General features: G+C 40.7%; 4 protein-coding genes across 6 annotated transcripts in view; 3 read left to right on the top strand and 1 right to left on the bottom strand.

Annotated features, from left to right (window-relative positions):
* The window catches only part of LOC123986178 (GTPase IMAP family member 7-like), a 14772-nt gene extending 11597 nt beyond the window's left edge, over window positions 1-3175 (top strand). The window contains exon 3 of one of the 2 annotated variants that reach the window (XM_046074319.1): window positions 2064-3175. In XM_046074319.1, the coding sequence (XP_045930275.1) occupies window positions 2064-2929 (866 nt within the window). In that variant the 3' untranslated portion in view covers window positions 2930-3175. Of the gene's footprint in view, window positions 1-1988 lie in introns of both variants that reach the window. The other variant, XM_046074312.1, reaches the window with a different exon arrangement.
* A 2415-nt stretch (window positions 3176-5590) lies between these two features.
* LOC123986144 lies at window positions 5591-13145 on the top strand. Its single transcript, XM_046074253.1, has 12 exons — window positions 5591-5801; window positions 6047-6109; window positions 6233-6366; window positions 6472-6525; window positions 6624-6672; window positions 6847-7101; window positions 7218-7312; window positions 10710-10761; window positions 11038-11307; window positions 11431-11667; window positions 11733-11796; window positions 11880-13145. Exons 1-12 carry the CDS (start codon window positions 5591-5593, stop codon window positions 12082-12084), a joined length of 1689 nt encoding a protein of 562 aa, XP_045930209.1. The 3' UTR covers window positions 12085-13145.
* Window positions 13146-14479: 1334 nt separating this feature from the next.
* On the bottom strand, window positions 14480-19038 carry ccdc97 (coiled-coil domain containing 97). Its single transcript, XM_046074297.1, has 7 exons — window positions 18632-19038; window positions 18372-18548; window positions 17868-18027; window positions 16659-16747; window positions 16386-16575; window positions 16092-16215; window positions 14480-14744 (listed from the first exon to the last, which is right to left on the bottom strand). Exons 1-7 carry the CDS (start codon window positions 18782-18784, stop codon window positions 14615-14617), a joined length of 1023 nt encoding a protein of 340 aa, XP_045930253.1. The 5' UTR covers window positions 18785-19038; the 3' UTR covers window positions 14480-14614.
* Window positions 19039-20520: 1482 nt separating this feature from the next.
* Window positions 20521-23848, top strand: part of LOC123985993 (myocardin-related transcription factor A-like) — a 49987-nt gene continuing 46659 nt past the window's right edge. The window contains exons 1-2 of one of the 2 annotated variants that reach the window (XM_046074064.1): window positions 20521-20763; window positions 21564-21625. The gene's annotated coding sequence lies outside the window, so the exon portion shown is untranslated. The remainder of the gene's footprint in view (window positions 20764-21563; window positions 21626-23848) is intronic. The other variant, XM_046074030.1, reaches the window with a different exon arrangement.

Genomic DNA, 23848 nt, shown 5'->3' on the forward strand with positions numbered 1-23848 from the left:
CTGTGTGCTTCGGGTCATTGTCATGTTGGAAGACCCGGCCTCGACCCATCTTCAATGCTCTAACTGAGGGAAGGAGGTTGTTCCCCAAAATCTCGCAATACATGGCCCCGGTCATCCTCTCCTTAATACAGTGCAGTCGCCCTGTCCCATGTGCAGAAAAACACCCCCAAAGCATGATGCTACCACCCCCATGCTTCACAGTAGGGATGGTGTTCTTGGGATGGTCCTCATCATTCTTCTTCCTCCAAACACGGTTAGTGGAATTATAACCAAAAAGTTCTATTTTGGTCTCATCTGACCACATGACTTTCTCCCATGACTCCTCTGGATCATCCAGATGGTCATTGGCAAACTGAAGACGGGCCTTGACATGTGCTGGTTTAAGCAGGGGAACCTTCCGTGTCATGCATGATTTCAAACCATGACGTCTTAATGCATGCCTTCTTAATTAGTATATGTAGTTGGTGTGGTTTCTTATTTACTTTTGGTTTGGTTGGGATTTATTTATTTTTTAATTAGTATTTTGTTAATAAAATTATTTGTTTAAATGTGAAACACTCTCTGCCCTGGCCTTATTTCATACGAACTTGTGTGACCTATCAATATTATTTCCTAGGGCAAAATTCCCTAGGTGGCGTTGTTGGCAACTTAAGTTATTACGTATTTAAATAGAATCACACCCTCGTCTTGCTACACTAAAATGCAATTTACGCCGACAACGATACCTGTGAATTATTGCTAACACATAAATGAAATACTACAATTTCACTCACCGAAACAACGTACTCAGAGGATGAGTTCAGTAGCAGTTTGTATGATGCTTTAGCAATATTGTTATACATTCATGCCAATAAAGCTAATTTGAATTTGACGAGTTGAGAGCCAAAACCTCGATCAGTTCGTCAGGGGGTGTGGTTTGTGATTGACAGTTTCAGCAGGAATTAACAAAAACTACATGCGGTGAACGATGAATGGTAAATTAAGTTTATCACATCAGTTGACAATTTATTACTTTAGATTTCAATTCACCTTAAATTTAACCACTCTGTATTTCAATTCACATGCATTTTCATCACCTCCATTTTACTATTTAACCCTTGAGGCTACCTGCTTTAAATGATGAATGCCAATTTTGCGTTGTGAATGATGATTGATAAATAAAAAATGGTTATTTTTTCATTCTATCACTACTGTTTTAATCAAATCAACTTAAAATTAATCAAATCACTTGAATATTTATCACTATTTTTAATTTCACATCCATTTTACGGGTTAACATGTCGTAGTAAACACCTCCATTAAGTCTTTTACACCACCATACATCACATTTTCATATATTTATTCATTTAGCTGACACCTTTATCAAAAGCAACTTACAATTGCTAAACATGTCAGAGGTTGCACACTTTTGGAGCAACTAGGGGTTAAGAGTCTTGATCAGGGACACAATGGTGGATGGGTAACAGTGGGGGATTGAAGCCGGGTCTCTCACACCAAGGGCACCCCCACCATTTATTGTAACCTGTACTGTAACATCAGCAACAAATACATCATGTGTTCTGCATTGGTGTCAATCTAATGACACAATGTAAGTGTTGTTTGTACACTTGAATAAAGCTATCTGAGCTAATTCCAGACAGATATAATACACTTGACAAGAGCTGGACAGATATAGTAACAAGAAATTGCAGTACAGAGATGCCAAACTAGGCTTTAGGTCATTTATAACAGTGTCTTATATAGTTTATCTAACACATTGATTTTTACACTGTAAAATGTGCAGGACTGTCATGTACCTATGTCACAAGAGGGGAAAAAAATTAATCTAAGGCATTCCTGTTAAGATTGTCTTTACATTTTGTGTTTGTTTTTAAAAATTACTATCATACGTAACATTTTAGCAAATATGAGAATAATTGTGGTCAAGTTTACAACAAAACAGAAAAAAGATTGTGTAGCAAAACATATCTTATTTTTTTAATTCACAGAGCCGTTGAGGATCATGTTTCTTGGAAAGAGTGGGGTGGGCAAGAGCTCGAGTGGAAACACCATCTTCGGGCAACATGTGTTCAGATCAGAAATGACGCTGGCTAGAGTCACCAGACACTGTGAAAAGGAGGTTGGGAAAGTCATGGATGTGCCTGTCGCCGTGATCGACACACCCGGCTTTGAGACTGACCACAACAAGGAGGAAATTGAGCGAGAGATTCTGAAGTGTGTCAAACTCCAAGAACCAGGACCTCACGCCTTCGTGTATGTTATCTCTGTTGGAAGGATGACTCAGGAAGATCAAAATACCAACGCAGTGATCGAAGAAAAGTTTGGCCCGAGAGTGTGGGACTACACCATCGTCCTGTTCACCCACGGGGATCGTTTGGAGGGAAAAACAATAAACGACATCGTCACTGTCAGTGACGACAACCTCCGCAACTTCATCCGCAAGTGCAGCGGCGGGTTCCACGTCTTCAACAACAAGAACCCGGAGGACCAGGTCCAGGTGACCAGCTTCATAGCAAAGATCCAGACCCTGGTGGCCCTGAATGGAGGGGGCCATTACCACACAGCCCTGTATCCTGAAGAGGAGAAGAAGATTAGGAAGAGACAGGAGAGCATCCTGGCAGAGAGAGATGAAGAGATCAGCAAAAAGGAGAGAGCGCTGCAGGAGCGTCACCAGGGAGAAGAGCTGGAGGAGAAGAAGAAGGAGCTGTGGAGGAAAGAGGAGTTCAACTCAAGACTGGCTGCAGAGAAGGAGATCAGGAGGTTCTCAAACATGTGGAATATTTTGAGATTCATCCTAATCCTGGGAGGCATAGCACTGACCCTGGCAGGTTTGTGGCCTCTAGTGGTAATCATCTTTGTCATTTGGATTTTCTTTGGGGAGTTTCCATCTGTCAGGAAAATATCAGGGCTTTCTAAGAAAACTAAATAGGCTAGCTGTTTAAGGTAGCTAATAACTCATTTATTACTTGGGGGTCTATAGTGGATGCTCGATTAATGTAATAGATTGTAGTCCAACATGTTTTTTTTAATGTATCTGTGCATAATTAGAAAACAGAAAAGGCATGATTTTATAGCTTTCTTGCTCTTTCATGTTTAAGATCTAATCCACTCTCATGTAACACAACTGTAAAAAATAATAATAATAATAAAATATAAATTGGAAGTGGTATTTCAACCCGATCGCATGGATGTAATGGTTTTACTCATGCAATTATGTCATTATTACTTTGTGTGACTGTAAATTAGAAAGAAAACATCTGCAGTGGCTCCTCACAGTGAGGCTGACTGGTGGTAACTCACAGAGGAACATGTTACAGCTGGGCGGGCCTTCAAAGTCTCAGAGCCTCACTGTTGCGATCTGGTTTTTATGTGGGAGTGTCTCCGAATGAAACTTTCTGTTTCATTTCCTGCGATGGGGAGTAGCAGAGGTAAAGTACTGCTTTGTCATTCTGGTGATTTTCCAACAAATGTAAAGTTGTTCTGATTTCATGTAGGCTATACTGCGGCTCTGTGAAACCATTGTAGGCCTACACCTGCATATAATAACCAAACATGATTGCATAAAGCAGTGCGTTTCTGCTGAGTTTGCTGTCAAACAGTGAATTTGAGAACGTACAGCAGTCAGTATCATGTGTTGCCGCATTATGAGCATACATGTGAAATGACGTCTCTTATCTTCAAACAACCACGGGTCATCATGATGAGTGAAGTGAGCACAGGGGGGTTTCCTTCCTTCCCGGACTCCCAGCAGTGAAAACCAGCATAGAGACAGTCGGTCCACCTCTCAGACTGCGAGACAACATATTTCCTCGTCATCGCGCGGCTTTTTTGTGTGTGCAGGAAACGGAATGATTTTGCTGACTAGGCTATTTACCACAGCATGAGTTTTAGGCGACAGTCATTAGAAAGCGATGCCGAAAAGTTAACCTGCATTCATCGTTGGGTTCATCATCAATGACCCGTAGTCTGTTAGATCAGGTGAAGTTTTTTGAGAACAGCGTTGTCTTGCATATTTACAGAAGGTTGCAAGCTTTGAGAAATCATAGCCTACTATTTAAACGGTCGGGAATTTGTTGTGAAACTGGAAAGTGCAATGGGGTATTCATTTTCATTTAAAAAAATCAAATACAGAAATGACAAGAGTAACATGTCCCTCAGTGGGTGTGAACTGGTCTGGTATTGGGACTTGAGGCTCCTGGCACAGTCTAGGCTATTCATTGGAAAAGAGTGTGGGAAATTCAAATTAATTGAAAAGGAACCACAGGACAATCTTGCGCTTCTGCTTAAGGTAATTTAAAACACTAAAATCCGACGTTAAAATGTAGGAATAGGCCTATATAGCATAGCCTACTATACAGTATAATCTTAATCTTATAAGATTAAAAATATCTAAGCATACAGATAAAAGATATTTATCGCATAGGTGTCATTTGCACCACTACATTTTGAAATGGCTGATTTTGTCCCCATCACTTTCTGAAAACACTTGTTAAAAATGTTCCAAAAAATAGCTTGCTCTTATAAATGTTAACAAACACTGTAAGTGCACTATAAGAAAACATGCAGTGCAATGTAAATATAGAAGAAACAAATATGCATTGTTCAAAAAAATGTAAGCTAAAAAAACAAGCAGCTGATTACTGCATTATATTCTATTATATAATTTTATATTTATGAATTGTCACCTGCCAGCTGAATTCTTTTGTTTCCCTTTATTTAAATAAAGACATTTCCGCCATTAACTGGAGCAGAAAAGGTCTCCAGAATGCAGGAAATTGAGTGTATAATGCTCCAATTTTCCAGGGGAGGACCCCCAGACTCTAATATATTTCATCATTTCATATTTCTTCAGATAGTGATATTCTCGTCTTGTTCTCATGCAAGATCCAAGAGTATCATCACACCCCTAATCCGAGCCCATATGTCCCCACCACTTTTCAACACAAAGAAAACCCCCAAACAATTAGAGGGCTTTAGAAATATGTCATTTAAAAAATGGTCCACAAGTCCAACAGTAGGCCTATAGCCTACATAGTAGGCAATATGAGTATTGCAAAGTTTTTCATGAATAGACATTGGTGTGGTGACGGGGTGTGTGTGACCTGTTTTAACAAGAGAGAGTAGGGAGTGAGCTGAGTGACTGGTGTCCCTAATGATAGTTTGGATTTTCCCTTATAACGCATTGGCCATAATAATAATAATGATAATTATAATAATGATGATAATAAATATCACATTTCATACAAGAAACGCAGGACAGGACCCCTCACTGGCATCCTTTAAGCAACAAAGTGTTTTCCATATGGCCAAACCAGAAAGTGTCACAAACTGAACCTGGATCTGTCTGATGATATAACAAGTTTTGTTCTGTGCAACCCAGGCAGACAAAAGCACACTACAAACATGTTATCCCGTCGTCGTATTTTTGAGATTGTATTCTCTGCTAAATATTTAAAGTCTGTCCAGGTGAAAAAGCTTTTCAACTGGTAATAAAGTTATGAACTAAATAACTTAACTAAAAGCTGTGACAACAGTCTAATTCAACTGTTTGTTTTTTGGGGGGGTTGCTTTGCTTTGGAACGAAGGCTGAATGGAACAGAAAAGAACTTGGTTAAGAGTAATTTGTCATGAAGAAGAAGAAGAAGAAGATTGGGACAGGAGAATTAGCCCAAGGAATAGAAAGAGAGTCAGATATGTTGAAGATGTTGATTATGATGAGGAGGAGGAAAAAGATGAGGAAGACAATGAGCAGCCAGGCCCATCCACCCAGAACATCCACAACCAGAGAACACAAGAAAAGAGTGAGTCTTTTGAGTCATGGTACATTAACCATCCATTTATCTCTTTTTTTTTTTTTTTAATAATATACTTGCCTGTTTTTATAACAACATATTCCACAATGAAGATTAACAAACAAGAGGGACATAAATCTGTACTGCAAGCTACAGTAACATTGTATGTGACATAAAAATACACTCAGGGTACTGCTAAGGATTATGCGGAAAGTCAACTGTGTTGAAGTTATGTGAATTTGTGCAAAATCCAGGATCTTTGCCTGTAACCTGTGGAAACAAAAAGGGCATCCTGGATGTAGAAAAGCTGGGCAGGGGTAAGCAGAAACTAATACTTGAGTTGAGTTTACTTCATTATATATAAAGAAGTAAACACATCTCTTACTCCTTTATTCTTTCCTCCCTTTTTGTTTCTAATAAATGTTGATCCATCCGTATAGGTGAGGTGTGTATCAAGTGTGAGGGCTGCTGGTTTTCTCCCCCTGCCTTCGAGGAGCTGGGGGGAAAAGGCTGCAGTAAAAAATGGAAAGTTAGTATTTTCTATGAAAATAAGCCTCTGCAGTTTTGGTTCGAGGTAAGAGCTTTTTCTGTCAATTATGCAGAGTGTACTTCAAGAAAATCTGAACAAACACTACACTAAACACTACCAAACTGCATTCACTTCTCACTGTTATCACAGCAAGGTTCCTTAACTACCAAGGGATTTAAAAGGAGAGCAACTGCGACTACACAGGTACCTGGATGACAGAATACAATGTGATACTGATTTTATAAAATCATGCAATTTTGATAGCGATGATGAGTCTTGTATTTTTTTCTTTAATCTGCCAGCAAAAGAAAAACCTGTCATCCAATCACACATCAGAGAGCCCCACTAGAGGTTTGTCTGCACTTTCTTGTAGCTGTAACCTAAACCACAAATTGGATTAAAACATAAAGAAGCAGAGTGCATGCCAAGTTCATAGTATTTATTTGACATTTTTTACCTACATTTTTAGACAAGTAGTAATTATTGACTACTTAAAGTGTAAATATTATTATATCCCTGTCAAAGAGTCCGAAATACAGTCTGCAGAAGAAACTCAGGAAGATGTTGGTATAGATGAAGACTGGCTTCCAGGCAGTGAAGAATTGGCACTGGAGAAAGAGGAGGGAAAGGAAGAAAGAGTAGGGGCTGAAAATGGAAGAGAGGTTGTCGACTCAGAAGTAGACAAGAGTGAAGAAGAAGAAAATCAAATGGAAAGGGGAATGGAAGATCAGGATTTGCCTGCTGTTGCTGATAAAGACAGAGACAACTGTGTTAATGAAGGTGATGTTTCCAACAGGAATCATCATCAGTAGAAATATATTATTGAAATGAAATTAAGCATGGTAAGCTACTAAGCGTTCTTTGTAGATGGATAAATATCACTTTTCTTCTTTCAGAAAAGGAGACAGAATTGATGATTTCAACATCTGAGAAAATTCGAGAAAGTGTATTGCAGAAGCAAGTAAAAGTTATCATCCAAAGGCTTCCAGAGGTAAGATGGAGAGAAACAGGAGTTGTTCCCCTTTTTTGTGTGCCTCCTGTGTATTAGGCTATGTCTCTAAACACTTCAACCAGCCGTGCTAGTGATGCGGCTCAAGGGATGATGATATTAGTCTGATGTTGGTTTGTTGGTCACTCCACCACTCTGGCATTCATTATCCCCAGTGGATGAATCCTAATGCAGTTCATCCCCTAACTTTCCATCTAGCACCACTGTGAGGTTGACATTCGTGATTTTGTGTGAAATGTCAACTATTGGATGGATTTCAATGAAACTTTGCTTATAGGCTACACACATAATGTCCTCCTCACTATAAACTGTAAAACTAACTTTTCATTTAGCGCCATCATCAGGACAGAACTATTAATTAGTCAAATAGTTGAGATTAAGATACCTGCAAAGCTATATTCCTATCATATCTCAATAAATTAGGCTTGTCATTATCTTGGAAACACTGTTTTGTTATCTCAAAGTCTTGAGAAAATTAGCTGGTTATCTTCTGAAAACATTTGTCATTTCGAGATAATGAGAAAAAAAATTAAATTTACTCATTATCACGGTAAAACGGAGTAAATAAAATGTATGAATATATGGCCTCGTAGGGCTTCCGTAGTTCACTGATCAGCAACAACATATATGTTTTACTGACTGGCCAAGCAATAGGGCGTATGTTTTTATATTTTATACTATTAATTAAACTGACATAGACCTCGGAATTTGCATTAAATGCTGGTCAAAGAGCTGCTTTCAACCAAAAAAGCGGGGCAAGGTATCCGGGTTTGCTGTTCTCCTCTGCTCTGCTTGAAATGAACGTGGCCCCGCCTCCGATCCGACGCTGTATTGAGACGAGCCACGTGGAGGCAAAACTACGTTATGGGGCTCAGGCTGTGTCAGAATCCGATTTCATCTCCTTCTTCTCCTCTCCTCTCCAGACTCTCCTCTCCAGACTGTCTTCTCCTCCCAGCGCACGTTCACTAGAAAGCGAACTTTCTCTGCCCATCAACAGCTCTGTCGCCTCCAGGCTTTCCGGGAGAATATAAAGAAGTACACAGCTGAATGTATAAGTAACTTTAGGTCACATTATTTATAGTAAAGCTATTGCGTGCGTTAGTCACGGCGTCAACACTGGTAACGTTAAGTTAGATGATCAAGTAGCTACAAAATGCACGTTAAGGAGAGAATTGGTTTGCTAATTTGGCATGCACTTGAAGATAAGTCAGCCAGTCATTCAGCATCATCGGTCATGCTCTCACAATAAGACACATAGTCACACCAGATTTGGTTAACTATGTTAATTTGTATGTTTTAAAATGATAAGGTAACGCAATAGGCGTGTGGTGAATGTTTCTTTTCCACTGGGGTGAAGCACGGGCCTCAGGTAAGGTTGGATTTGCCCATGTTTTTAGGGAATTCCCTTTCATCTGATGCTTTTGTTTTCAGATACCAAACAACGTATCAACGGCCTTCAATTTTAGAAAGCTCAGCAGCCAGCATTAATCATCGCCGCAGCACCTCTATGAAGAAGGAAACACATTCAGTTCCTTTGAATTTGACAAGTCTTGGGACTCCAACACTTTTCCAGTGTTTCCCACAGGTTGACAGCCTAACTGTGGCGGGTTGGGTTATGCCGAATTTTGCATGCCTGCCGAGAATTGCATGAAAATGCATTAAAGTTCTGCTTTTAAACGCTATACTATTCATTGTGGGGTTCATCAATAGTGATAACTGATCAGTAGCCTATATATTTTATGAACGTTAAGAATCGTTAATATATTATTACACTTTTTTTTAAAAACAGTAACCGCGTTCAAACAGCAAAGTGTCCTAAAATGACCTTAAGAAGTGAATTGCATAAATCGGCGCAACAGATATTGTAGGCTTCCTACCGAAATTTGCATCCACCTCTTTTCTCAGTATAACAGAGCGTTACCTCCCGCGAGGTGTATGCGATTCACAGCAGGCAAAACAATTATAATGACGATGCAAACTGGGTTTGAAGGTTTTTATCATTCACTGACATTATAAATAAACATGAAACAAACTAGAATATTTTGAAAAGTTTTAATGGAATTTAAAAGTTGAATAATACACAGAATGTATGAAAGATGTGGAACATTTCAACGTTTGAATGTAGCTTCTACTTGAAAGTATTAATAGAATAGATACCAGCTGAAAAATGCATGAGTAAATGTGAAATTGTGTAAATTTTGAAGATTCATCTGTTCATTTGAATGGGGAAGATTTCCCAGAAAACGTATGAAAGGTATAAATGATAAAAGTAATAGCTCACAATTCCTTATTGAGCTGAATACTTAGATTATTTTGATGTTTGAATGAAGTTTCATATTTTTTCACATTGAACAAGGTACAAGTACTGTAAAACTTAAATTAAAAGTTTAGTCCCAATTAGACACCTGTCCCTTTTCAGGGGTGCGAACTTCTCATCTTTCGCCGAAATCCTCATTAATGTGATTCGTGTAGAGCCGATGTATCTGGATTTCCTAGCCCCCAGAAAGTGCTCCGTGCTCTGTAGCCAATTTTACTAGTGGCCAAACAAGCGGCTGCAAAATGGTGGAAACTTCTCTCTTTTTTTTGCGTCAAAACCCCAGCGAAATGACTCATTTCACTATCAGAATTTGATCCGTTCGGTCTATAACATTTGGAAAGTCACAGTTATCATTTTACCCCCCATTCAAGTTAGCAGAGGGCTAAAGCGGAAGTTATCTGGCTTGGCTCAACTTTTTTGCAGCCCTGGTTTCAATTAGACACCTGACATGTTTTTTATAGAAGTTCTCTGGATGTACAGTATAAAGCCGCTTGAAGCCCATCGGGTTACCTGCTACAGCTAGTTCTAAGCTGTTAAATCGCACATACAAATATAAATGTTAAAACTTTTGTCATTTGTCAGGATCAGTTGGATTCTCTCCAATTCAATGATTTAATTCATTTTACAGAAACAATTCAGACGTACTTGTATCATAATAAGTGAGATAAAAAAAAAAAAACATTGTTATACAAGTAATATTCATAAAAGTTGAAATAAAAAAATTGACAGTAGTGTATTATCCATCTTTGCTGAGCAAGATTTTTGTGCCAAAGGAAATAAAGGCCTGTCCCAAATATAGGCAGGGTGAGTTCAGTGATTGAAGCAAATAAAAGTCCAGGCTTTTAGTTAAACTTTTATGGTAGTTAGTTGCAAAAAAAAGCGGAGACATAATAATAGAGCAATAAGAACATAGTTCTTTTATACTTTCTAGCATTTTTCGCCAACTATGAGTCCCACATGTGTGAAACATACTGTAACATGTTGAACATGTTATCTTATGGAGAGTCAACTACACAGAGGACCCGTTTAAATAGTGCTCTGATGATTCTGTATGTGCTCTAGTTTCAGGTAAATAGTGATTGTGAGTCCAGCTGCATGGGGCCTCCAGTAGTAGGTTTGTAAATAATTACTGTAATATATTTCTTTTAAATTTAAAACTTAAAATTGAATGAATTACACCAACTTGATTTATTTGTGGGCTGATGCTCATACTATGTTTTTTACTGCACTGCCTGTTGATCTTATTTTTATCCAGAGATGTGTGTCGGTGTGTGTACGTGCTTTTAATAATGTTGACAGACCATTGTCAAGAAAGCTTATCCAACAGTATTATTTTACTTTGTAATTCAAGTGATTCTGTTTTGTTACCATAAGTTTTACTTGTGAACAGGCAGCTGGTGTACGCCCTGTGACAGGGATGCACAAAATGAGGCAGGACACAACGGGACGGCAGCAGATGACCCTTCCACCACAGCAGCCACACACATTGGCCCCTTGCAGATGTCATGCCCACCCATCGCTGGAGGTGTTGGGAAAGAAAATGGAGAGGAGGTCACACAAAGTAATGAAAGGGAAAAAGTAGAACAGAGAGAAATCAAAACGGAAGCAGGAAATTCTCCTGCACCTGTGACAGACACAGATTTCATTGGTGACATGATAGGTTAGCAACAAATAATAATTATTTTAGTGGTAAGGTGGGTTTATATATTTATATATATATATATATATATAATATAATTTGTTTTAATATCTGTATTTGTTTGACATTTTGTCCTCTGCAAAGATGAATGGGAGGAGAAAGAAGGAACAGGACGTTGTGGTGAGGAGGAGGAAAGAAGGAGAGGTGGGATGGTGACTGAAACACAGATACGATGGACTGAAGGTTTTAAAAACGAGGATCTAGACATGGCAGCATCTGAAGCTGGTGGTCAACCTCTTGCAAGTGGGCATATCAGCGATGTCCCGTCAAACACGCCACCCATACACAGCAGTATTAAGGAAGAAAGGATCGAGGCAATGAGTAAGTTGTTTATAAATTAGACATGTAAATGGCAGTTTTGATGTCTGAATTTTTCATCTGTACAGGTGATATGCTGGTTGAGTCTGGCCACGATGGAGTGGGATTACAAGTGTTGAAGCTAGAGACAGGGTAAGTACTAACAATAACATTTGGATAAACAAAGATGCTTAATTGATATTCAAGGCCATGAAAGATTTTTTTTTCTTCCACAGGGTTCCTCAAGAAACTCAGGGCTCAGGCAGCACACCATCCTCCGACATGGTGGAGGATCCATCCACCTCCTGGCCCTCCACTAGCTGTAATCTAGACACAATGGACATTGATCAACTGAGGCGAGAGAAGATAAAACTGCAAATAAAAGTCCTAAAGTTGCAAGAGGAATACTACACTCAGAAGATAAAGGGACAGAAACAATGACATTGCTTCATTGGATCCTGGTTATAAAGCTGGTTTCAATGGGACAGGGCAATCAGAGATCACTGACAATGCTGGAAAACATGAACAACCTCTGTTCAGGGATCACTAAGAATGTTTACAGCTTACTTATGTAGAAAATAGCAGTTTGGTACTGGTAAAAAAAACCTGCCAGTTCTCAACTCCATCATCATCATACCGTCTGTATCTGGCTCCCCCCTCTTCGGTAGGCAGAGGGATTTACTTTACAAGCTTGAGACGACCAAAACTTACTGAACTGGATCACTTTTTCTTTTGTGGGAAGTTTTAAAGAACTTCAGCAATGTCTTCATGTTTAACCAAATGGTTTTCAGTTTGTTGTTGAGCAATCCCAACACACCCTTAACACCCATGCAAAAGAGATTATAGAGTCCAAAGTTTGCGTCTCAAATAAAGGTCAGAAAACAGGTCAGGGCTTCTGTGGAGTTTTCCTCTAATAAGGCTGACGTAGTAAAAATCTTCATTACATGATAAAACGTAGTGAAAATCTTGGCTGTGGGAGAAATAGAGTTGTTCTAGTTGTAGTGGTATAAATATTTTGTCAGACAAACGGATGTACTCTGCAGAGCACCCCAAGGATAAGATGTGGTTGATGAAAACAATCATGGATGACATGTTTTGACATGAAAAAAGATAGGCACTCAAGTTGAAACAATAAGCATAATAATGTGTTAACTGAGTCATGCATTCATGAGAAGACCTGGCTGTTCTTCTGGTTACGGTAATGAAAGGTTCAGCGTTCCACAGCACACATGACGAGGGCAAGTATCAACAGACCAGAGGCCTTAGCTTTTGACGGTTTATGAGGGGATTTATCAGACTGCATGCAGTGATGCAAAGAAACATCCTGGAAATGATGAATATGGAATGAATATTGAAATATTTTGTAATGTACTGGCTCTTGTACTTCGCTGCATTTTATACCTATTAGTACAGATGTAAATCTGTAAAAATGAAATTTATTTTTTGACAATCGCACATGAAACAAACTGAAATGGAAAGATAAATGTTGTGAATCCATCGTATGGGATTGTCAGACAGACTTTTTCCCTCTTGTAAGGTAATACATATGTAAGATATACTGTGGGAAGAAGACCCCTCAGACTGGGCCAGAGGCCTAATGGCCCCTCATGCTCACATTTGGTGTTCTTTAATCTAACTTTTTGATATAAAGAGTATTCTTTCAATTAAACACAGATTCCAGTAAAATTCAAATTAACTCAAGTTTAGTAATAAGTGCTAAATACAAATACACGTGTATCTGAGGCCAGACCCACCTCCACACATAATCAATACTAAACCAATAGTGTAATCTACCCTTCAACATTTCTAAAGAAATAATGCCTGAAATGTGACACTGATCAATAAAGCATCATAGTAGTAATAGAAAAATAATGTTCATGCATGAAACAGAGTCGACATCAACACAAGCACAAGTTTGTGTGCTGAGTCACATGATGACCTTGACATCGCCTTCAGAGCTACAGTCTACTTGCTAAGGCCCACTGTACTCATCTGTCTTTTCTTGTATTTTATCAGGCCTGAGTGCAGGTAGTAGCAACATGTTAAAATCCATAAAGGCCCCACTGTCCCTCGGGTCAGTTATACAATTAATTCTAAATTATGGCCTTCGCCCCTAATACGCCCTGCTAGCAACACTGTTTGAAGGGCTGGGGGGGTTTAGAAAAATGTGAAGGCCACAACCTGAGAGCAACAAGGCTGAGCAAAAAGAGTGCTCCTACAAATGACCCGTCTAAGAAGAATGACTCCCGTCCCATCCGGATTATTAAAAAATAATCAGAAAATAGCGTGTATTCATATTTGCAACCTCTCCCAGTCTGTTACTGAATAGTGAGAATGACTCCCACCCTGCGGGAATTCTGAAATAATGTCAGCCTCCAATAGAGTCCTTTAGTTTGAAGGGCTCCATATTTCCAATTAAACCACTGCACAAACACAGGGACACATTTTTATAAAAGTGAAATGTTGCCTGTCTAAATAATTAATGTGATGTAGCCTACTTTGCTAAAACACATTACCTTCGCTTCTTGTGTCAACAATCAGGGACTGAAGCCTGCGATACCCTAAGCAAGACACCGCATGTCCCATTCTGATTCCTGGCTTCAAAGAAAACCAGGTGAAGTGTGGGGAAGTTCATCCATGTGCTGATCAACACAGTTGAGGGCAAAACCAAGTCAGAATGCAATTCATCATTAGTGTCTGGTGAGTAAAAGTTGCAGTGAAACTCTAGTTCATGGTGGACAGCAAAGTGGAGTGATTTTTGTACAAAAGACAGATCAAATAGGCGGTGTGGTTTCTGTGAGTGTTGACAATGAAAATATCAATACAAACTGCAAAAGACTCTAAAACAGTATTTATTACCCGCTATGTTTGCATGTGTAACAAATTATTTGAATATATATAACACTTATTTTGTACATTTGTATTTACAGTTGAGTCAGAGCAGAGTGTTTGAGAGTTATTACTACAGCCACTATTCAGTCATATATTCTTCCTCTTCATCATTTTCCACCTCATCTTCATCATCGTCATCAAAGTACTTATCCTCCGCATCTCTACTGACTATGTCCAAGTTGTCATAGTCTGGGTTCTCATCCACCTCACTGTAACACACACACACACACACTATTAAAGCAACACAATAAAGTTTGGTGACATCTGTTTGAATTAAAGACTTTGCTAGTAACATTATCATTAATTCACCAGTAGTTCACTACCATGTTGTCCCTCTATTACTTTATTAGGGCAAATGTAAACAATGTAACATTAAACTTCTGTGGAAGGGAAACCAGCACCTGCAACTTGTTAACATTTAAAATTTAACACATCTGATAGAATTTGGATGGAATCAGCAGCACCCTAATGACTTTAAAAGCGTTTTAATTCAAGAACAAAACCATATTTGTTGTAACAGGAATACAGTTTTCAAAAAGCCTGCTCACTCAAGTTATTTAATTATGTTAACAAATAAAAGATCATAAAATATGTACTAAATTCTCATTTATTTCTTATCCTAAAGCCCAAAATATTCCGATCAGGATTTAGTGGATATTTATATTCGTAATGGACTTGATTGATAACCGATTCATCCATCAGAGATCACTCTAACCTGACTGGTACATAACCATTAAGTGGTAGTGTTTCACTTCTACCATTTCTATTGTCTCTTAGCACTGCTACACAGACGATATGCAACACTACCCATCCTTCCTGCCAGACAATCCCACCATCTCGACGTGGTTCACGGACTGTTTCTCGGACATATCTGCATGGATGAAGGCTTGCCACCTCAAACTAAACCTCTCTTAGACTGAACTCTTGGTCATTACAGCCAAGTAATCTGTCCACCATAACATCAAACTACAATTTGACTCCTCAACCATCACTCCAACCAGGGTGGTGAGAAACTTGGGTGTTATGACTGATGACCAGCTGTCCTTTTCAGACCATGTTGCTGCTGTCTCTCGGTCATGCCGCTTTGCTCTATACAACATAAGGAAAATACGCTCCTCCAACGAACGCCGCCTGGCTCTGCCATCCCTTCACACAAAGCAATCCCAGTCCACGAAGGTGGAACGAGCTACCACATGCCATCAGAGCAGGGGCGTCCCTCTGTAACTTCAAGAAGCTCTTGAAAACTCATCTCTTCCGAGAACACTTTCTCTTATAACACCTCTAACCCCTAATCTCGAACATGAACTTCCTGCGCTCTTCTTCTATCCCCTTACAACTACAAATTGCACTTTTTTGTTAACTCTTACTTCCTTTCCTAGGTATTTACCCCATTGATGCCATACGTGCTATTAGCTCTTATTGCTGCCCTTACTAGTCAGTTGTAGATCTCGTGCTGTATTGATGCTTGTATGTTGCTCCTCAAATGTAAGTTGCTTTGGATAAGAGTGCCTGCCAAATGAGTAAATGTAAATGTTTGTAAATGTAGTGTGGCTGACCTGTAGTTGAAATCCTTGTCTTTGCCATCTAAGAAGCGCTGGTGCATCTGACTGATGAACTCCTCCCTAAGCAGAGCCTTCTCCTCAGCGTTGGGCTCCCAGTCCTGCTGCTGGACGGTATTATCTACAGCAGAAACACAGAGAGGGAAGCAGTCAGAGGAAAAAAAGTGGTGGGGGGACAAAAGGAGGGCAGAAACAGATGCAGTTTTCTTCTTGTCTCTTCACTTCAATCTGCAAGAGCACAGAAACTAAATTTATTTTTTAACTGCTGCACCACTCCTCATCCTCTCTCACCATCGTCTTCTTCATCCTCCTCCTCCTGTGCTCCATCCTCTCTCTCCTGCTCCTCCTGCAGACGACTCTGGATGAGACGCTCCTGGTAGGAGTTGAGGAGGAGGTGAGCGAGCCCTCCTGTGCCTCCCGCTGGTGCCCCTGGTCCCTGCTGTGCACCGTCCTGCATGGCCTCCTGGGAGCGCTCCAACACCTACATTAGTCATTAGTCAAAAACTGTGAAATCAAAGAAACGCATATCATTTGAAGTACAACAGCACTGCATCACGCTCTCACCTCATCATCCGTCAGGTACTGACCAATATATTGTTCATACAGCAACGGCTCCCTCATCCGCATCTGCTCCTCACTGAAATACTGACCCTCTAGAGGAGGAGGTAGGCAAGAACAGAGAAGTGACATGGTCGAGAAATAAACCATTAACATACTTCATCAAGTACAAAAGACTTCCAGTGATTGGTGTCGAGATTCTTAGGTGGGCAGCAGATATCTCGGCAGAGGATATATTAGGGGGCTTTCACAACTGAAAGTACGCACCAAGATCCGAACGAGAGTTCATGTTTTGATACATTCGGTTAGTTTTGGTTTGGTTTCAAACTAAAGAACTTTATATGACAGGACTGATTGACCAGAATAAATTAATGAATGAGGAATGTACAGATGTCGTTGCCACTATATTGTTATTTTTATGGCATTAGCCTACTACCTGCAGCACCAACTTCAATCACAACACATTCTCATCTTAGCGTGTCAATTACCGATACTTTGAGACAGGCTAGTTCAAATTTGCCAAATAAACGTCCTCGTTGTGCGAACATTAGGCCTATATCGTCTGCGGCATTTCAGCATGACACCAGCAGGAAAGGGGGAGAAGACTGCAAGCAATCCTTCTGCACCTCCGTTTGAGGAAAGACCATAATTGTGTCCTTTTTTCAATGCATTTCTCTTTGCATACGTTTGTTTCTGGTTTACACAGGAACCAACGAACTTCCTGTAAATAGTCTGAAAATCCAAACCATCCAAAAATTGCTTTCACATTAGAACCGAACCACTGTTCAATTTAATCCGGACCGAGACTACCTCTTTTTGTCGGACCAAATGTCATCCGTTTGGTCCAGACCGTGGCCCGGAGGAGGTTTCACACATCCGAAAGTCCGGACCAAATGAGGTAGGTGTGAAAGCCCCATAAAACCAAAACTATCCACATGGCACCACTAGCGGCAATTGGAAGGTGTGTTATATCACAATATCATTTGTTTAAACTGACCTTTAAAAATTAAAGTGTACACTTCATCATATTCATGATCATATTGATTGCAGCACCCTTTAACAATGTGATTTACAGTAATTTTCAACACAGCTATGGTAAAATGAGTTCCAAAGCAGAGCCTATCCTAATGAAAGAGCCTGGACTATCCTTGTACTAAAGTCTTAACTGCTATGAATCAGTATCTTCCTTGTTGTTGGTGGTGGGTGGGTCCCTACCCGACTGCAGGGCCCTGAGGGCAGCGTAGCGCTGGTTTCGAACCCTGGTCCTGTTGGTGCATGCCGCGGCTCGCCTCTGTATCACTTTGCTGTAGTGCTGAGCCCTTGGATCTGAGCAGACGTGGGCGAACGCTGGCAGGTTCTGGGGCCTGAGACAGGTCTAGAAATGGGGAAGAGTACAGAACATAAGGAAAAAAGGTAAGCGCAAAAACCTCTTCTTTTATTTGGTTACGTTGTCAGTATGCTGAATCCCTTTGCGAAATGATGTTGGCATTGCTGGAAGTGAGGATGACTGTGCTGTTACATTTTTATCACTCAATTTCCAAAAAAACATAAAATATGGGAAGTAGTAGTCCTTTCATCTAATCATAGCACTCTGAAAGTATGTTTGATGCACCTACAAGCCTACGTAAGGGCCCCTTTCAGCTGCTTATATGCACATGTACACTCAAATGTGTGGGCAAACACACACACACACACGGAGCTGTGACTGTGTACACATACATGGTACCTCTCCAGGAACACCAGCGGTCTGGTCCTGTACTGATGCAGCAGCTCCTCTCTGCGCTCCTCTAGGGTCAGTTCAGCCTCTCCTATCTGCTGGCTCTTCACCGGGCTGCCACTCCTGGCTATGGCCTCCACCATGTCATTTACACACTGGGACTCAGCCTGGCTCCCGCACTGTACGATAAACACAAACACAATCCGTGAAGCTGAATGATGACTGTGAGCACAGCTAACGCCGCCGATGCCGGTGACCTCACCTGGCCGTCTTGTCGTGGCTGCTGGCTCTCTGTGGGGCGGTAAAGGTCGCATTTCGGGGACGGTGTCGCCGGTTCTTCTGGTAATTCACTCTTGTCTTCACTCTCATACGAACTCGGCTGTGTTTTCACGGGAGGGTCGATTTCACCCCACATGATTAACTGGTAACCAGCTTGCTAAAGTGTCTCCTGTTGCTCTGAATAGAAAGTTAACTTAACGTTTATGTCCGCTGGTAGATTAACTCGACCTTGACATTACTGTAAATTACTGAATATGAGCTGGTGAATTTTCTCGATTTAGTGTGAGCATCCTCACATTAAAAATGTAAAAATTGCATGCGTTTCCCTTTCACCTGCTTTCATTTGTTTTGTCGCCATGTTGGTCCGTCATTATTATTGGCCTCCTGTTCTGCGACCGATAGAATGGTTCCGCCCGGTAACCAAAGAAGCGTCTGTGCTGTTGATTTTGTCGCCATCTGGTGGTGGTTTTTGGACCCTAGAAAGACATTGAATATTAAATACAGGCTTATATGCATGCATGTGTGTTACAAGATGTAATAATTAAGGCAGTGTTGCTAAAAATATTTGTCTACAGTGAACTTTTATTGACTCTGATTATCCTTTCATTGTGTGTTTATACTGTTTTAGTGTGTTACTGCATACATGCCAATAAATCTGTCATTCCAAATATGCAAGATGTGATGACCTAGATTTTCCAGCTCTTATTTCTTCTTAAACAATTACTATTATATAGTATTGCCAGCCTTTCATAATTACACATTAGCCCACACTTTCTTACCACTGCTAAAGTATTTAGAATACAAGAAACAAAGTGGTGTGGTGACCAATAAGGGGCCCATATGTGATGACCTAATTTCACAACTGATTTCTAAATGGCATCATGTAAAAAAAGTGTTACTCCCATATGCAGCAGGATGGCAAGTGATAGAGATATTAAAAAGATGAGATGCAATTAGGCTAAAAAAAATAACATAAAATTACAGTTATATGTTACTTATGTGATAAAGACATTACTGGTGGAAACAAAGATATGCCAGGATACAAGGATGAATAATCAATGGCCCCAGAAATGCAGGTGCTGCCAAGAGCTGCAGGCCAACTTTGTGCAAACTAATTTTATATCTATTTAAGAATATAAATGAAGCACAATAGTAAATAACATGATATGTCTGGCCTCCTGGCTGCTGGCGGACTACAGTTTTAAAACCTTCTGTTATGTCAATGTTGCGCGCTTGTTCCATATTCCTAAATTAAGTTGTGCTAAATTAAATTACCATTTTACAGTAACAAAACTGTACACATTACACAGAGTGGGATAAATGGGCGTTTAGGTTGGGCACCCCACAGCTCCGTTCTTGCTCAGGGCCTCCCCAATTGTTTACCCCCACTCTTATTGCGTCTCTGTTTTACGTCTTTTTATTGTGAAGGAAATTATTACATCTGTTTTAGAAAGGTGTTTTTTTTTAAATAAACTTAACTTACTATATTCCCTGACTGTTAAGAAATAAATTAGTGCAAGTTAAAACTGTATGGCAATTGTATTTACTTTACTTATTTCTTTTCTTCAAGTCCCCATGGTCTTTCTACTGTACCAGTAAATAATAGGCTACCCAACCAAATAATGCAAAATGTTTTTCGCATTATTATAGCCACACAATGTCTTAAATGTGCATCCTCCTGTCTCAGTACAGGTGAACTTTTCACTGTGGAGCCGAGAGCCGCGCGGCAGCAGGGAGGAGCCACTCCCACAGAAATATCACCAACTGATACTTTATGATATCTGTGAGACCGGTTTAGTGGGGAGGAAGTCAGGTAAGATGCTGCGATACACACCGAGAGGCACAATAACAGCGGAGGTTTAGCGCTCTTTCTTTCAAAACAAATGTAGCGTTATTGTTCTTCAACTTTTCTTCTGATAGGGTCAACAACAAGAGTTGTATTTTGAAAGTTTTACCAGGAAATAATTATTTTCTCATCCTGGTTGACTTCACAATGTGTGTCGAGCAAACTTTCTCAGCCTCTCCGGACTAGCTAAAAAGCTCTGCTCGTATTTTGCTCTTATCAGTTTGAGCTAGACAATAACATGGGCGCCACGCGGGGACAGACGTAGTAAGGTACGTATTTAACAACAGAGCCTCCAGCTGACTGCGCTGTGGCATGCTCTCCCTGTGCGCGGACCACACTGCCGACAAGCACACTGTCAAACCCATGTTGACAGTGCGCTTGTGGACTCACTTCACCATACTGCCAAAATCCAGGGATTAACAATCATTTGCATCAGACACTAATTTTAATCCAACGGGTCACCATTAAAGAAGATGGTGTCCCGTATTTTGTTTTGTTTTTTATCCCGCTGTAGTCAACAAAACCTAAAGAACAATTATCTCACAATTCTTTGTAAAGATGCTCCTTAATCCCAAAGTCTGGCTGTAGCTTTGAGTTTAGGTCATCTCTCACTGTCTTTCTTGCATGACCTCTCCACCTATACTGTAAAGATCCGGTCTTTTAAAAACATTTCAAACGCAGATACAGTCTCCAACAGTCCAGCTGTCCTTAAACATTGACAATACAGTGTTGGCTGTCGTAACAACTTTACTACACAGCTAATAATACAATTATACAGAGAAAACGTTCATTTTGAAATATTTTTATTGACATGTTATTGAGTGTACAACTCACCTGGGCTTCATGTCTCAGATTCCTGGCCGGCTCCTCGGGGTCCAGGGATCCAGAGCTGATGGATTCTTTACTGAAGTCATGTTATTGTCGCACACTGTACATTTGGGATCAGCATAATCAACATCCAAGTTGCTCCATTGTATACTGGACCATGTGTATATGTGGATCAAACAACGGTTTGATTATTTGAACTGATAATTTCTTATCTCGTTTATCTCTTCTCACTTGTTTTTAGTGCAAGTGATTCCAGCGAGATGGAAATCCCCGGGTGCTTGTTTAACAGGAAATAAAGACCAGGTATGTACATCAATCTTCATGTGTCCTTTATTAATCTGACAAAGGTGGCTGTTTGGACAGTTATGTATTTTAATAAGTCTAAGTGATGATGGATTTCCAGTTGACCTCATTCAAGAGTAATTCCCAGATGTGCGAGGTTGTTGCATTCTGTCTTGTGACTATTTGATTTGATACTGACAAAGCTGGTGAAAGCCAGGATAAATTTTCCTCTTTGAGTTGACAACTGTTTGTATGGCCTGCGCTCAATACACTGTTTACATTCCAACACAAACACGCCGGGATATTCTGGAGCTAAATGAAGCCAGTGTCGCCTCTCCTGTCTCCCAGCGTTGTGTCTCATACAGCAGATATGTCTTAGAGCATGATTGGCAGGTCTTTGTGATGAGTCCCTGTCTGTCAGTGAGGTCATCTGCTATGAAATCTGACACGTGTGGCCCTGTTTATTACTACGAGTAAGGACCTGAAATGAGTCACAGACCTGCTTTTGTTAGGACGAAAATAACAGCTGCATGGTTCGAATCAAACTATCTCTTAGTGTTTCTCATTTTGATTATTAGCTACAGTTTGGAGCAATGCTGTAGGCAGACAATAATTCCCTGAGCTGAGACATGCTCTCCCTATTCAAATCCTCCAGTACAGAAAATTAGAAAAGTAACTGTGACACAAGGATGACTCTGTGCAGCCCTTGTCTTTATGAGCATTGCTCTACCCACATGCAACATATTCAATTTAAACATTTGATCACTTTTTTCTCAATCCTGCAAAAATGTATCATCCCTACGACTGACAGTTCATTAAACTCTCTCTCAAACAGTGATCATAGTATAAGCAACAGTAACTAGTCGCAGGCCAGTCAAGCTTTGGATTTCTTCATATGCCAAAACGAGGGCTGCGGTAAGAACAATACTGGGTATATGAAGAGTTTGGAGGGTCGTGTCTTTTCTATCACCTTTCCAAAACGAAAAGCACAAGAACAAAAGTGCAAGGAACAGATTAAACTGTGTGCTTTCTCTCTCACTTTTGCTGCACACATTAGCATGCGTCGCTAACTAGCTTAGTAGTAACGTAGTGTTATTTACAAAGGAATGGGGCATTAGCTAACTATATTACACTGCTCAAAAAAATAAAGGGAACACTTAAACAACACAATGTAACTCCAAATCAATCACACTCCTGTGAAATCAAACTGTCCACTTAGGAAGCAACACTGATTGACAATCAATTTCACATGCTGTTGTGCAAATGGAATAGACAACAGGTGGAAATTATAGGCAATTAGCAAGACACCCCCAATAAAGGAGTGGTTCTGCAGGTGGTGACCACAGACCACTTCTCAGTTCCTATGCTTCCTGGCTGATGTTTTGGTCACTTTTGAATGCTGGCGGTGCTTTCACTCTAGTGGTAGCATGAGACGGCGTCTACAACCCACACAAGTGGCTCAGGTAGTGCAGCTCATCCAGGATGGCACATCAATGCGAGCTGTGGCAAGAAGGTTTGCTGTGTCTGTCAGCGTAGTGTCCAGAGCATGGAGGCGCTACCAGGAGACAGGCCAGTACATCAGGAGACGTGGAGGAGGCCATAGGAGGGCAACAACCCAGCAGCAGGACCGCTACCTCCTCCTATGTGCAAGGAGGAGCAGGAGGAGCACTGCAAGAGCCCTGCAAAATGACCTCCAGCAGGCCACAAATGTGCATGTGTCTGCTCAAACGGTCAGAAACAGACTCCATGAGGGTGGTATGAGGGCCCGACGTCCACAGGTGGGGGTTGTGCTTACAGCCCAACACCGTGCAGGACATTTGGCATATGCCAGAGAACACCAAGATTGGCAAATTCGCCACTGGCGCCCTGTGCTCTTCACAGATGAAAGCAGGTTCACACTGAGCACATATGACAGACGTGACAGAGTCTGGAGACGCCGTGGAGAACGTTCTGCTGCCTGCAACATCCTCCAGCATGACCGGTTTGGCGGTGGGTCAGTAATGGTGTGAGGTGGCATTTCTTTGGGGGGGCCGCCTGACTGCCATTAGGTACCGAGATGAGATCCTCAGACCCCTTGTGAGACCATATGCTGGTGTGGTTGGCCCCGGGTTCCTCCTTATGCAACACAATGCTAGACCTCATGTGGCTGGAGTGTGTCAGCAGTTCCTGCAAGAGGAAGGCATTGATGCTATGGACTGGCCCGCCCGTTCCCCAGACCTGAATCCAATTGAGCACATCTGGGAC

This window comes from Micropterus dolomieu, linkage group LG02 (genome assembly GCF_021292245.1).
Source record: "Micropterus dolomieu isolate WLL.071019.BEF.003 ecotype Adirondacks linkage group LG02, ASM2129224v1, whole genome shotgun sequence".
Taxonomy (NCBI): Eukaryota; Metazoa; Chordata; class Actinopteri; order Centrarchiformes; family Centrarchidae; genus Micropterus; species Micropterus dolomieu.

Bases quoted from the DNA above. Each gene is read 5' to 3' on its own strand.
- LOC123986144 (XM_046074253.1), top strand. From the start codon at position 5,591: ATGGAACAGAAAAGAACTTGGTTAAGAGTAATTTGTCATGAAGAAGAA. The intron at 6,367-6,471 runs GTAAGAGCTTTT...CTGTTATCACAG, and splicing joins CTCTGCAGTTTTGGTTCGAG to CAAGGTTCCTTAACTACCAA. The intron at 6,673-6,846 runs GTTTGTCTGCAC...TCCCTGTCAAAG, and splicing joins ATCAGAGAGCCCCACTAGAG to AGTCCGAAATACAGTCTGCA.
- ccdc97 (XM_046074297.1), bottom strand. From the start codon at position 18,784: ATGTGGGGTGAAATCGACCCTCCCGTGAAAACACAGCCGAGTTCGTAT. The intron at 16,216-16,385 runs GTGAGAGAGGAT...TTTCTGCTGTAG, and splicing joins GGAGGATGAAGAAGACGATG to ATAATACCGTCCAGCAGCAG. The intron at 14,745-16,091 runs GTCAGCCACACT...TGTGTGTTACAG, and splicing joins GACAAGGATTTCAACTACAG to TGAGGTGGATGAGAACCCAG.